At 40.0% G+C, this 14,142-nt stretch overlaps 1 protein-coding gene and 1 long non-coding RNA gene across 2 annotated transcripts in view; one reads left to right on the top strand and one right to left on the bottom strand.

The window, feature by feature from the left end:
* The window catches only part of LOC137476935 (uncharacterized), a 280,782-nt gene that overhangs the window by 241,079 nt on the left and 25,561 nt on the right, over positions 1-14,142 (bottom strand). The window lies entirely within an intron of this gene.
* The window catches only part of SLC49A4 (solute carrier family 49 member 4), a 65,506-nt gene that overhangs the window by 29,815 nt on the left and 21,549 nt on the right, over positions 1-14,142 (top strand). The window contains 3 exon segments of the mRNA XM_068195415.1: positions 3,214-3,476; positions 9,151-9,159; positions 9,162-9,279. Coding sequence (XP_068051516.1) covers positions 3,214-3,476; positions 9,151-9,159; positions 9,162-9,279 — 390 coding nt within the window.

Genomic DNA, 14,142 nt, shown 5'->3' with positions numbered 1-14,142 from the left:
TAATTAAATGATGATTGGATAAATAACAAATCTGAAAACAGCGCTGGGAAAATAACAGATGAACATTACACTTGATAGTGCAATGAGACTGAAAAAATGCTTTTCCATCTGGGTAAGATCCTGAGCTAAAGTTATCTTTTCATCCCTTTCTTCAGGAAAGAGAAAACTTGTTGTGTAGAATGAAATTGGAAGAGTGATCAGGAAAATGCCGTTCCTCTTTGCACCTTTTCAGTAGCAGAAACAAGAAGAAAATCAGGGGATAACAGAAACAAACCTCTCTTGGTCTTGGAGCAATTTTTAGCACTGATGGTGTACGAGTTCACAGGCTGAGAGACCAAAATCCAGTGCAGTGCTGATAAGATGTTGTAACAAACAGCAAAAAGCCACCAATACTGTTATGTTCATATTTCTCTTGTCAGGTGGAGCAGCTGCTACATACATCTTCCAGAGAGGCAGCTTAGTAAATGCTCTGAATTGCATTTTGAATCTCTCATCCCTGCCTCTCTGGGGAAATGAGTTAAGCATGTGCAGAAGAACCATGCAAATAATCTTTTTGTCAGGAAAAAGTAGCTTAATTCAAGCCAGTATTGAAAAAGAGATAAAAAAGGGTTTAAGCTGTTATCATATGCAGAGATGTTTGAGGTAGTAGTCTGTATAGTGATGGCAATTTAGTCTGAAAATAGTGTTTATTAACTCAAATATGTTGGAGTTGAGAAATTAAACAATATGAAGATAAGAGATGGATGATAATGTCAGACTTAGTAAATGCCAAAAATGCAAATCTGTGAACAGAGCACTCCAGCCAGGACAAGGCTGGAGAGAGAGCAGCCAGGAAAACTCCAACTGAAGATACCTTGAGAGAGGCAAAATTGGCTCACCCTGTAAAAACAAAAAAACCAACAAACCCAAAACAACAAAGACAAAAAGCTAATATGGAGTTAAAATTCCGGATTAAGTTGCTACTTTCTCCCTTGGGATCTGCAAAGTAAAATTAACATTTGTTTCTCCCTTTGAGTATAAGATTGGTTATAGAGCTTTATTCAGATGATGGACATAATCTAAATCTGAAGTGGTAAGAATATATGTGTGTAATCTTCACAATATATAAACTGGGGTTTTTTGATGGTTTATTTAGGGTTTTTTTTACAAAACTTTTCTTCTTCTGTCAGATGAAGTGCCCACATGGGCACAGATGCTGCAGAACTATTGTACTCTTTTCCGATTTTACTGAGTTTTATTTGCCTTTAGGATGACTACAGAGGAGGAGATTGTTTTAATTTGAACTAAAACAATAATACCAGAGTGGTGTCAGTGAACAGAAGTGGTAGTACACCTAAAGCTATAAAGATTATTTTGTGGTGACACAGTTTTCCAAACATACAGTAGCAAGAACATAATTTAAGCATTAAATTCACTTTGGAGCAGGCGGAAATACTAAAATAAAATCATTATATGTTGCAGTAGTTACCTCACTTGCTACTGAAATGCAGTGGTTTCTGGGGATGTGCCATAGCTCTGCAAATATCCTGGTACATTTTAGAAGTTTGAGAATAACTTACTGTAGTGAGATAAGGAGAATGAAAATACCAAAGTGCACAAAGATACCTTGGTTTGTCCCACGTACCCTGGAGAGTAACCATAGGGCATTGATGTAATGTGTCCTCCAGAAAAATACCAGAGCATTGTTTATATAATACTTTATTAAAAACTATTTCATTTTGGTATAGTGTGTGTGACAGTTTAACAAGCATTGACAAGGCCTGACCATGCCTTGGTGATGTCCATCTGAAGCACATCACCAACACCTGTAATGAAATCTGTCATTTCTGTGTGAGGATTAAAAAACCTCCAGAAACAGTGAATTGCTTATAAGTAAGAGTAGATGTTATTTCTGTCCCAGCTCAGAAAGAATTTTCTTCAGATGATACATAATAATGCTTCTTTTCTGTATATGTTTTATAAATTTTGTTTAAAAAGTTAATTTCCAATCCACTGAGAATCAGTAGCGTCTATTCCTTTCTATTGCAATCTATCTCGTTAATTTGATAGAGTCTGTAGGCATTTCTTTTGCATATTGTGTTCATTTGTGTGCTTTAAAGAACTCCTGCTACACTGTATATTATTCAGCCATTTGTGGCTTGAAACATTGCCTAAATGCTGGCTTATGTTTCCCCATTTTCAGGCTGTAGCTTTTTATGTCTCACAACTCAAGTCTTGCAGCAATAACACTGAGTTCCTGCTATGGTTAGAAAAACACCACCCATTTGAAAATATCATCTGCCACCACTTTATTGCACAATGAATAGATTTACTTTGGAGGGTTGCAATATCTCATGTGATTCTAGCTGTTTTTTAAACATGAAGATTTTATATAAATTCCAAAATAGTTTTGCGTTCTATGGCTGATTACTTTTTGGAAAAGTCAAAGTGGAAGATTCCTGACTGAATTCCACATGTAGGAGAACCTTCAAAAAGTCCTTTCTGTATTTGTTCATTGTACTAATATTAAGCCAAACTTTGCAGAGACTTCACTGCTTGGAAGTACTATCTCTGTTCTGTCACCAGCCTTATCTGTTAAATCCCAATGAGTGTGAAAAATGAGAAAAATCTGGGTTTACTTGGCTGTTGAAGCAGTATGTATGTTGAGAATGGCCAGATTGCTGGAGAAGACGACTCTCTTGGAAACCCTAACAGCCCGGCCTTCTCATCTGTAGGCACATAGAGCTCATCTGAGTGTGTAAATAAAAATAAATAATGCAGTGAAAAAATATGCAGAGTATTTTGCTGAAGTGTTTCAATTTTGGATTTGCCGTAACTAATTTAAATCTTCGTTTGGGATTTATGCAGGCAGGAGGGTCAGGTTTACCACGTTTGTAATTTAAAGCTTTTGTGCTACTACACCTTTTCTACTTTTATATCCTGTCATGTTACCTTTTTCCTGCAAAGAAAGTCCCTTTTGTTCCCTTTTCTGCTTTGAAGAGAACATTTGCTTTTCCTTTGATATGAGGTAATGAGATCAGAGTAGCTCTGGATTCTTCAAATCAATCTAATTTGGCTTCTTTTAGTGTATAGAACATCCTTCTTTTGCACAGGGCTTTCGTGTCTTCGTGCGGCAGCTCCATCTCCAGCGCTCGGTACCTGACGCGCCTTTTTGCCGAACAAACGCAGCCAGCAGCTCTCTCTCACCCGGCCGCGCTGTGCTCTGTCTTTCAGGCTGATCCACGGCGGGCAGCTGCTGAACGGGCTGGCGGGGCCCACGGTGATGAACGCGGCTCCCTTCCTTTCCACCACGTGGTTCTCCCCGGACGAGCGCGCCACGGCCACGGCCATCGCCTCGCTGCTCAACTACCTGGGCTCCGCCGCCGCCTTCCTGGTGGGGCCGCTGGTGGTGCCGCCCCCCAACGGCACGGCTCAGCTGCTGGCGCGCAGCGGCGCCCGGCACATCAAGGACCGCATCGAGGCCGTGCTCTACGCAGGTGTGGCTCTAGCGCAGCGCCTAAAACCGTGCTCCTGCCTGCCTGTGCGCTTGGTGCTTGAGAGCCGCTACCCTCTAGTGGCTGGTTTGCACAGGACCTAGCCTCTGGCTGAGGGAAAATAATTAAGTCAGGAGGATTAATTTTTTTTTTTCCCCTTTTGTGTAGGAGAGGTTTGAAAATAGCCTTTTGTACAGACTGACTTGAAAAGAAGTAATTCGGTTGTTTATATTGGCCGATCTTGGGAGAAATGTCTTCTTAGAGTTTCCCTGAGCTTCAAAACTGGTTTTTGCCTATTGAATTTTCATTAAAAATATGTTTCCATGACTAGCTGGGTTTCTTCTACTGTTTCTGTAAGGATGGAAATTCAATAGTCTTTTAGCATGAAATTCAATTCTGCATTAACCGAGCCTTAATGTATGACCTGCATGTGCCTTTCAAATGTGATTAGATAATTAGTATTTCAGAATCTACAGAATCAGAAAATTGAAATTAAAGCACAGTAGATTTTGGTTTTAGCTAAAACCACGTAATTCTTACTGGTGAGCAATTTCAATGAAGTGACAAAAGTTTAGTGTAAAAAATCACTGATCTAAAATTCACCAGATAAAACTTGGATTTATTACCCTTGCTCTTTTTATTACAATGGCTTCTATGCCTCTTCCTGTTACTTAGAAAAAATAGCAGCGAACTTTAAGGAAACAGAATTGGTTAAGTGGTTAAAGTGTCTACATTCTAATTTTAAGTGAATATAAATTGATACAGCATTAAGAGTTGCACATCTGATAGGGGTTTTCCCCCTCTTATAATTGCGTCCTCTGAAATCCAGCTAGGAATAAGTGTTCCAGAAGTCCTGCCATATATATACTGTGTAGTTTATGTGGAGGTTTAGTGGATTGAGTTAGCTGGTTGTGATCATTTATTCCTGGACGTTATCCTTATGGAACTTTGTCAAGTTAATATTCTGTTGGGTGGGGGCCAGTTTAATGTTTGTTTTAAAGAAAATGTAATAGAATTTGGATCATGACTTCAGCAAGTATTTCTGAGCGAGCTACTTTTTACCGGACTCAAATGGAACAACAAGGAAATTCAGGTTTGGCTAAGCCTTTTTCACAAGCAAATATGGTGTTAGGCTCTGAAAATCTTGTGGTAGATACAAATGTCTGGTGTGAAAGAATGAAAAACAAAAGCAAGTCAGGTTTTGTCCTGAGGATCAGTGGATGAGGGGAGGAAAACCCTAGCAATTTGAGAAGTGCTTTAGCTCTCCCTCTGCAGATTTTCCATGGAGAGGGAAGAATTCATCTGCCGAAGGAAAAACTGTGTTGTGCTTGAAACCACTGTTTTGAGTCTGATAGCAGTAGAAATGTTGCCTTCAGCAGTGCATTAGATTCCCTTTCTCTTCTGCTCTCTTTTGGGAGGTTTTCCTAAGCATTTTTCTCAGAAACAGGGATGGATGTTGCCACTAAGGTTCAGGTCTTGCCTGCCTCACATCTCAGCATGGCTCTTTCTACCTTTCTGAGATGGAAAGGGTGTGGGAACACCCTTGTAGACCTGTTTGGGATCACTGGTCCCAGCAAGCGATGATCCTACAGCAGCTCTTCAGCTTCCTAGGAACTGTGTTTTGTGGGGCATCTGTATTTCTCATTTAGTATTTGAAAGTGCTTTGAACAGAGATAGTTTCTTTGTGCTGGTGTTTGTGTCCTAGGGACGTGTATTTTCAGGAGCTGCAAACCCTGTAGCTGTTCGGACAATGACAGAGAGCTGCTTTGTGAACATTGCTGGCCTGCAGTGAATCACAGTAATCATGGAAAACCTCCAACTGGTTTAAAATTGCAAAGAACTGTCAAAGAGGAGTTTGCTTTGAATCCCTCATGGGATTTGTTCTGTCTCAGCTTAGCTCTGTTTCCCTGGAGAGCTGAGAGCACAAGGTTCCTTCTGACTGCTTCCCTGTGCTCTCTGTGCCCCATGGGGTCCAGAGGTGGAAGGACAGCTGCTTCATGGTGGGTAATAGTGAACAGATAGTGCGGTTCACCCATGGGACAAAAAATACCTGGCAGGTCTGGTAGGATACTATTTGTCCCCTTAAACAGCTGTGCAGAAAACTAGGCTCAAATTGACTTCGCAGATCAGTAGTAAAGGTTTTGCAGAATATAGAAGAACAAGGAGCTGGACCCAAATGTCCCACATCTCTGCTTCAGCAAGTGTGGTCAGGTTTGGTGTGACTTGTTCTGTCAGATACTATGGGAAAGCCAGTTTCACAGGGTAAGCACTCTGCATTTCTAATGAGCTTGTTGCTTTTGTGTGAGCTAGCGTTAAATAAGCAGCCTCCAAAAGTTAGATGATGTCTTTTAAAAGGCAGTAACGATGTGAATTGTTAACTTGGGATCAGTAGTGTGCCAATGGTGTGCAAATTTTCCAAGGACTTAAGCTCAAACATGATTATGAAGCAATTGCTTATAAACCCATTCTGAAATTGCTCTGTTAACTCCAGTCTCTTCTGTGTTTTAATAAATTGCTGTTCCTTTATCTCAAACACGGACTCAGAGCTCAGCTGAATTGCCACAGCCTCTTTCTGTGTCGTTTGTGTTGCTGCACATTCTGGTTCACAGTTCAAGTAGTACGGATGTAGCAAATCAGGATTTAATTATGTTACCTGAATTGTGTAAGGAAATTAATTATTCTCAACTGCAGCCAGAGCTTCTAGCCTTGTGCTTTTCTAAATATCAATGTAAAATCATTATTTGTTAAAGAAAAAAAAAAAAAAAAGAGTGTGTGTGTAAGGAGTTCTCATGCTTCCTGGAATATTCCCACAGAACAAGGTGGGGAGGAAGATTTCTGGGATTGAAAAGGTTTTTGTGCTATGAGTAGCCTGTCTGAAGGAGAAATACTTGGTTATCAAGAAGGCTTGTGGCTCTGTGAACCTCTATCTTTCTTTCTTTCTTTGTTTCTTTCTTTCTTTCTCTCTTTCTTTCTCTCTTTCTTTCTCTCTTTCTTTCTCTCTTTCTTCTCTCTCTTTCTTTCTCTCTTTCTTTCTCTCTTTCTTTCTCTCTTTCTTTCTCTCTTTCTTTCTCTCTCTCTTTCTCTCTTTCTTTCTCTCTCTCTCTTTCTTTCTCTCTCTTCCTCTCTTTCTCTCTCTCTCTTTCTTTCTCTCTCTTCCTCTCTTTCTCTCTCTCTCGGTTTTACGCAAGCATCAGGGGTGCCTGCTTCCTAGGCCAAGATGCAGTCATCTCTCACGTCACAAGTCACTGTGCTGTGGTACCCAGCTTTTGTGAAGCATTCCAGTTTCACTCCTCAACAATTACACTGATATGTACATATCTGTGTCTCTGCACACTGCTCTGTTTGAGAGCATCCATTGCACTTTTGAGAAGCTGGCAGCTTCTAAAGAAGAGCCTCTCTTGTGACTGCAGCTCCCTCGCTCTCAGCATTGATCTATTTCTTACCTTCTCGATTTTGCTTACTTTCACTCACTACTTACCTGCCCAGGAAAAGTTTTAGATTGTATTCCTTTTCCTCTACTCAGGTGAATTAAATGATGGAAATAAGGGTGGGGGTTTCCTATTGAGGAAGGATTTCAATATGTGAGAAATCAGATGTGTTTGTGTCCAGTACCTGGACTTTTGATAGAGGTGTAAGTATTGTATACAAAGCTAAGATGGCACTAAAAACTCGTATTCTCCAACAGAGGAGATGCTTTTGTTTCCACAGTGAATTAGTCACTTTTCATTTGTGCATAGAGCAGAGCTGTCTAGAAAAATTTGTTAGCCTGCACAGTATAACACTGGTAAACATTAAAGAGTTACAAGAAGGTACTACAAGGACAGCATGCTGAATTTAGTAATTAAAAAAAAAAAAAAGAAGGTTGCTATACTGTTCCTACTACAGCAGTTTGACTGGTAGAAATCTTGAGGCAGTGCATAAATGAGACCCCAGCTGGGCACCTGTTATGAAATACTTCTGTGATTTAAATATTTGTGTGATTCTTCAGAATAAAACCTAGCCTTTCCCCTTATAGCATTGCAGTATGACAGTTAAATACTAAGGACCTTGGACAACATTGATGGGATTGTGTGATCATATTCTTGATGTGCTATACCTGTCTGCAGTCTTTAAATCTTCCTTTAATATGTGATTAAAATGTGTGTAATATGTATGCCTGTAAACCTATATGTAGACTAGAGGCAGGAGGGGGATCTTTTTTACTAAAGAGCTGTGTGGAATCATCCTGTAGTGACAGAGCATCTTATCCCTTTCTTAGGTGTGGGGTGGTCAGTTACCGCCAGTTCTTTATTCACTGCTCGTGGGCTCCAAAACAATGTGCACAAAGATAGAAATTAAGCTGTTTTCTGAAGAGCAGCAGAGGAGTGAGAAGGTCTAGTTAAAGTGCCCTTGGCCCTTGAAACATGCAGTTACACCACAGCAGGAAAAGAGACACCACGTAATTCAAAATGAGTCTTTTAGTATTTGATGATGAAAAATGGCATTGTCACACTCCCAATATGCCTTCTTTCCCATATGCCAAATAGAAGCATTCATTTCCTTTCTCCATCTCCAGCTGATCCATTTAGACTCTGAGCGTTATTTACTTTTCAGTTTCCTGAATTTATTTTATTCTAGTTTAGCAGAAGACCTGGCAAAGTGCCAGGTTCATATTGATTTATTTAAAAAGAGAAGAAAAAAGAGAAAATTAAGGCAATTGAGTATCCAGCTCTGCTGGAATTTATTTGTGCTGTCAGTAAACACTTCTTTGTTATAAGATCACAAGTTCTTTTAAGATAACACACTTCAGCTATACATTTTTCTCTCTATCAGCAAAGAATCTTGTTTTCAAAGGGGATAGGAGAAATACTGAGATTGAGGACTGTGGAGAACATGATATACATTGTAAAAGTCCTGTAAAACAAATTAATTAGACTGACTGGGTAGAGTTGTTTCTTCTCACAATGTCTGCTCATGGGACTTACTGTTTTCTGTGAAGTGCTCGTCACTTTTCAAGCTCAGGTCCAACCTTGTGCTGTGAAATTTTTCAAATATTTGGAATTCCTGCTGCTAAACAAGCAGAGCATCCACAAACAGCTGTATTCTTTCTTTTTGCCCCTCTTACCTGTACTTTTTCTATTCATGAGCCATGGCTGCTTCTGCACTTTGCTCTTTATATTCTGTTGTCATGTAGTACTGTTTGTGTAGGAACTGCTGCCTTGCTTGACCTTTTGTTTGCCTTCATCATCTTATGCAATGAATAATTGTTATTCCATGCCCTGGGGCTTCCCTAGTCCCATCTGTTTCAAGTCTCTAGCATGCTGTTACCTGCACTGAGTTACTTCCATCGAAAGGAAACGTGGCCAAATCCTCATACTGCAGTTCTCTCTGAAGAGAAAAAGCAAAAGCTTTCCTTTTGCTTCACTGAGTTCCCTGTGTGTGAGCCTTGTTCTCTGCAGCACCTATCACTGGAATGGACTGCCAGTCTCACTGATGCTCCATCTCCATTTGAAATCTTGTTTGGGGAAGGAGAAAGAAATTCCTCCTTCAAGTTACGGAATTCTGTTGTCAGGAGCAGTCAAGCGCTTGTGATGGGATTTATGTCTCAGAGGCTGACTGATAACAGCACTGCAGTGAAATAAGTCTTTCAATGCTAACATCTGTTCTTGGTTTTGTTTTTCTTTGCCCTCTTGTTTAGAATTTGGAATGGTTCCCTGATATTTTCTGCAGCGTTGGCCTACTTCCCCTCGCGCCCTCCATTCCCCCCCAGCGTGGCTGCAGCGAGCCAGCGGCTCAGCTACAGGAGAAGTTTTTGCAGACTCTTAAGGTAGGACCTCATTGGGTTTCCACTTCAAAGCAGATCAGTGCCTAAGTAAATAAAAACAAGTGTTCTTTAATCTTTTCATTCAGCAAACAAGTTGGTTTGTAGTACTTTCAAACAAAATAAAATTAAATATTAATGTCAAGACATAAAAGGAAGCTAACTGCTAAAGAGCAGACATTAAATTTTAAACCACTGTGTATATCTCCACTCTTCATGCCAGTCCTTCAGCATCAGCAGTGCTTTAGCCATCCTGTTAGCATGGCTTTTCTTATACAATGCTTCTGTTACATCAGGTTATACAAGATTGTTAAAAGTGAGCAGTGAGAAAACAGTGAACAACGCTGGGCAAAACTAATTTCTAAGTAGTTTTTTTCTGTGCTTATTATATTGCAATGAATTTGGGGTTTACTTGTCTTTTGAAGGATTATTCAGCTGCTTTCATTCAACCATAGAAGCAATGAATGAACTATCTAAAACTGTTTTATGATTTACTAAATCTCATTAATTGTACGTTAAAATATGAAGTGGGAATAAGAAAAATGTCTTCAGGTGTGTTTCTGGATAGGCTCAAAGGTGAGCTAGCTTGCTTTGAATTTTTAGATTAAATTAAAAGAGAGGTTATAAAGAAAGTGACAGTATTGCAGCTTCTCCCTCTTGGGTTCTTTTGCTAAGACACAGTCCCACTTACCCCAGTGTTTGTACAGTGTCATGTGTAATGCAAATATGATCTCAGAGGAGCAGCTAAAGCAACGGTAATATTAAGGGTGAATAATTGTGAAGGCCCATGCCCTCTGATGATACTGCACAGAGGAACTCTCTGGGGCAAAGAAGAGCTGCTCCCCTGGTACAGAATATGACTGACTTCACTGGGAAGCTTCTGACTCTTGCTCTAATTGTTTGTTGAGTGATGTAGGAGCTGAATCTGCATATAAAGGGCTGTTTGAAGCTCGATAATTGTGCAGCTTTAGACAATCAGTTACTACAGACCTATTGTGGGCTGTACTTTCAATAATTGTATTTAGAGGCAGCGAAAACAACTCATCCCTTGTCACTGGGTTTTCTTCTCTTGTTTTTGGAGGCTTTTTTTTTCATTTGGGGGAGTAAATAGTTGGCAAGATGCTTAATCCTCTGTGTTCATCCTGGAGCAGGCTGGCACTCAGGAGGTGTGAGTACAGCTGGGTGGTTAGTCTGCTAAGTGACCTATTCAGGGTATTAAAAAAATAGCAGTTCCCTTAAGGACACTTATCACACACAATAGTGCTGTTCTGCACCCAGGCTGATGTGCCGTAAGACCCTGCCTGAGGGCTGTGTTGTAAAAATGTTGCTGTTGAACAGAAATCCAAACAGCAACTGGCTTTGCAGGTGAAATATAAAATTTTAGTCGACAGTGCTCCATTTGGGAGTTTTATAACCATTAGATTCCATGTTCAAAGTGTTGTAAACAGTGGACTTTGAGATACTGGTGAGGTCAGGATGTAAACAGCAAAGCTGGCTTACTGTTAACAATAACCAATGAAACTTAAGAAAACAAACTGGAATTTTAAATAATGACTATAGTTTACAGTGTTTCCAAGAACCAAGAGGGCTTTTTGAAAATGTAGACAGGTAGATAATTATATCCCTCTTCCCCTGGGTCTTGCATTCTTCCATGCTACCCTTTATCAAGGGCACTTCTTCATTCCTCTGTACATGAAACAATCAACAGTTCATCATTAAACCCACTTATCTTGGGGAGCTGTTCAGTAACAATCTGTCATGCAAGAGAGTTTTATAAAAGAAAACGGTATCTGCCATGCTTCAAGAGAAATCCATCATCTGGTTCATTAGGCTTCTAAGCTCTGTTGCCTGCCTAATCTAGGCTTCATCTTGGCTCAGAGAGCCTTTCTTTAGACTTGGTGGTGTAGACTGAAGGTAACCAGCAGACGAGTACCAGGAAATCATTATTTCCTTTTTTTGTACACTTACCCTTTGGTGTAAGAACTGTGTGTAAGGCATTCAGGATGTGTGTGAGCTGGTGGGCTGACCCAGCAATGCACCAGATGCACGCATGAGAACTGAGATGTTCATCATTTCCCTGTCTTCTCCACCAGGCTGCAGTTTTATTACTTCAAAATAAAGCAACATAGCATAACTTTACCATTGCAGTCACTGACCTTTTCTCCTTGGACACCAAGGGGATCTATCACATCCTTGCAACTCCCACACTCCTTCGTGCCGTCAGGTCCTTTGGCAGTCTTCTACAAGAGCTGCTTCTTGCAGAGTTATTTCACCATCAACAGAGGTCAGCCATCCCCTGTGGGCCCTTTTTGGGGGACTTTCTTAGGAACTTGATTCTTCCTTCTGATTTGGAGGCTTCCTCCTTCTGACAGATTGTAACAATTAGTTGATGTCTGATTATCTCCTGATACCAACTCTCTCAGCCTGCAGTGGGAGACAACAGATTGGTCATGGTTTGGGAGCTAAGCCCAAATCTTTTAACAGTCTATCACACACTGTGACAAGTGTAGTTTGAATTTCCATTAGAAAATGTGTGGTGCCCTATCTCAGTTTCTTGGGTGCAGCAAATATGACTTGTTTTTATTTCCCCAGTTCAGGATATTCCACAAACTTCAATGGAAAAAAAAATTCTAATACAAGTAAATGGTTGATAAGACTTAAAACATGCATTAAAAAATGTGCTGTGATTTTTGTTTTGAAGTAATAAGATACTTTTAGCCAGTTACATGGCTTTTCTATTTTCTAGGGACTATGTAAGCAATTTTGAAATTTTGTATCAGGGGTTTTATGCATCATTATTGCTTTAATGACACTTTCATCAACAACACCATCTAGTAATGGAAGCTGCTCAGAATGTGCTTGATGCTAATAGGCACTGTCAAAGTTACTCTAAAAACGATGACTGACTTTGATGGGGCTCCCCTCTGAACCAGCCTGTCTTACAGATACTAGTGATGTTAGGTTTCTAAAAAACAGAAAAAAAATCAATTCATATTCCAGCAGAATGGTTTAACAGAGAGGCTAATTCTGATATCCTGTCATTGCTGATAGGATAGAAAACAGTGTGGGTTCAACAGCTGATGGTGTGACAGACAGCACATTTTTCTACTTTCAGTGGAGCAATTGCAAAAGCTGTGCACAAGTGACTGGAGCCATGCAAAGTGTAGCTGCTGCTGAAAATGTGTGTTTGGAATGGCTTGCCCAGCACAAGGTATTGCTGGGCAAGGGGGCAGAATGACACCTGGTGATCAGTATCTCTGTCACTGCCAGTCTCCCTTCCTCCTGGTCACCTTCCTTGTTGTGGAGACTAGGCAGGGGAGCAGGCTCTGTCCCTGGAGATTGTCATTATGCAGAGCTGTCACTGTAGGATTGGTACTAGGGGTTGGATGTGGCACAGAGCAGCTATCCCACAGCACAGTCTACCTTGTTGCTTGAGTTACAGAAAACAAATACACCACAGAATACGCTGATCAAGTAAAGGAAAAAATTCTCCCTCAAAAGTAGCTCTTTAATGAAGTTGAGGTCCAGGTAGCCAAAGATTTTGAATATTCAGCAAATGTTATTTCAGAACACTGCATTCAGACTTGTTTCCTCTTAGCAATCTACAATATGGCTCTATAAGGTCCATGCAAAATTCCCTTTTATTTTATTCGACAAATGTTGAAATGACTGTCACATGGATAGTATTAAATAGCATCAAATGCCAAGGTGATGCAAGATAGACTAGGATAAGAGTATGGCATTCTTAAAAAAGGAAAAAAGTTGTCAGGAAGACAGTAGCATTCAGAGAAATATAACTAATTTACAGAAGAGCTGAAAGTTTGAGTGTTGTTTTTCTTTGCATTAAAAGATAAATCTGACATGAATGATACTGAAAGGGGAGGATATGTTCATGGTATGGAAATGTGTTATTCAAAAAGAGGATGTGTGAAAAAGAACAGTGCAAAAAGCACTGGCTGCTGTGTGTGTGTGAAGCATCTAAGGGAGTAAAACAGCGTAAGCTGCAAACTTGCAAATGTTTTGGAGAGTAATTGAATCTCTCTCTCCCTCTTGGCTTTTGTAACTGTGTGCTATCAAATTGCCACTGCTTGCCAAGGAACTGGTACTGATCAGGATCAATTTTATGTAAATTGTTTGAGACCAGAGGGAGCCATGTTTCGGGTTACATAGATATCCCATGGGATAACTGACCTTGGAATCACCGTAAAACCTTTTCAGTTTAAAATATCACTATTCCAAAGTATATTTTCTTTCCCGTTTGAAACATTTTTGAGGAAAACTTGGATGACTCTTAGCAAGGATTTCACATTTGCTTTCAGTTACGGTGAGTGGGGGAAATTGTTGGTTAAATTCCTGTTTAGTTCTATACATTGAAGATGATGATTTGATTGTTTCACTTTCACTGAATACTAAAGGTTGAATAATTGGGGGGGAAAGCAAATATGTTGACTATTTAGGGTAGAGTATTATATCTGTCTCTGGTTTTTACCAGTTCAGATTCTCAAAATTTTCCACTCTTGCAACTGTATCTGCCTCATTTCCAGACCTTTCCTTGCCTTTCACCAAAATGAAGAGAATTAGAACAGGCTTGGGGTTTTTTTGATTTTTTAAGTGCAGTTCAAGAGGGATGAATCTCTGATTTTATTTTTGAAATAAGCTTTTAATCTTTTAAATTAGTGCTTATTATTCCTAACATACACTTAGGCTAAGTAGGTTGCCCATGCCAATGCATGGAAGAATTGCTTGCAGAAACGAGAAACATATAAGCCTAGCATGTTACAGAAGTCTTTGAACTATGTGGAGAGACTGGCTTTTTCTATTATCACAGTGCAAAGGTGGTAGCATTTCAGCCACTAGGAATTCAGTGGC

This window comes from Anomalospiza imberbis, chromosome 7, assembly GCF_031753505.1.
Source record: "Anomalospiza imberbis isolate Cuckoo-Finch-1a 21T00152 chromosome 7, ASM3175350v1, whole genome shotgun sequence".
NCBI lineage: Eukaryota > Metazoa > Chordata > Aves > Passeriformes > Viduidae > Anomalospiza > Anomalospiza imberbis.
Note: the sequence above shows the minus strand (reverse complement) of the source record. Positions and strands in the feature narration are given on the sequence as shown.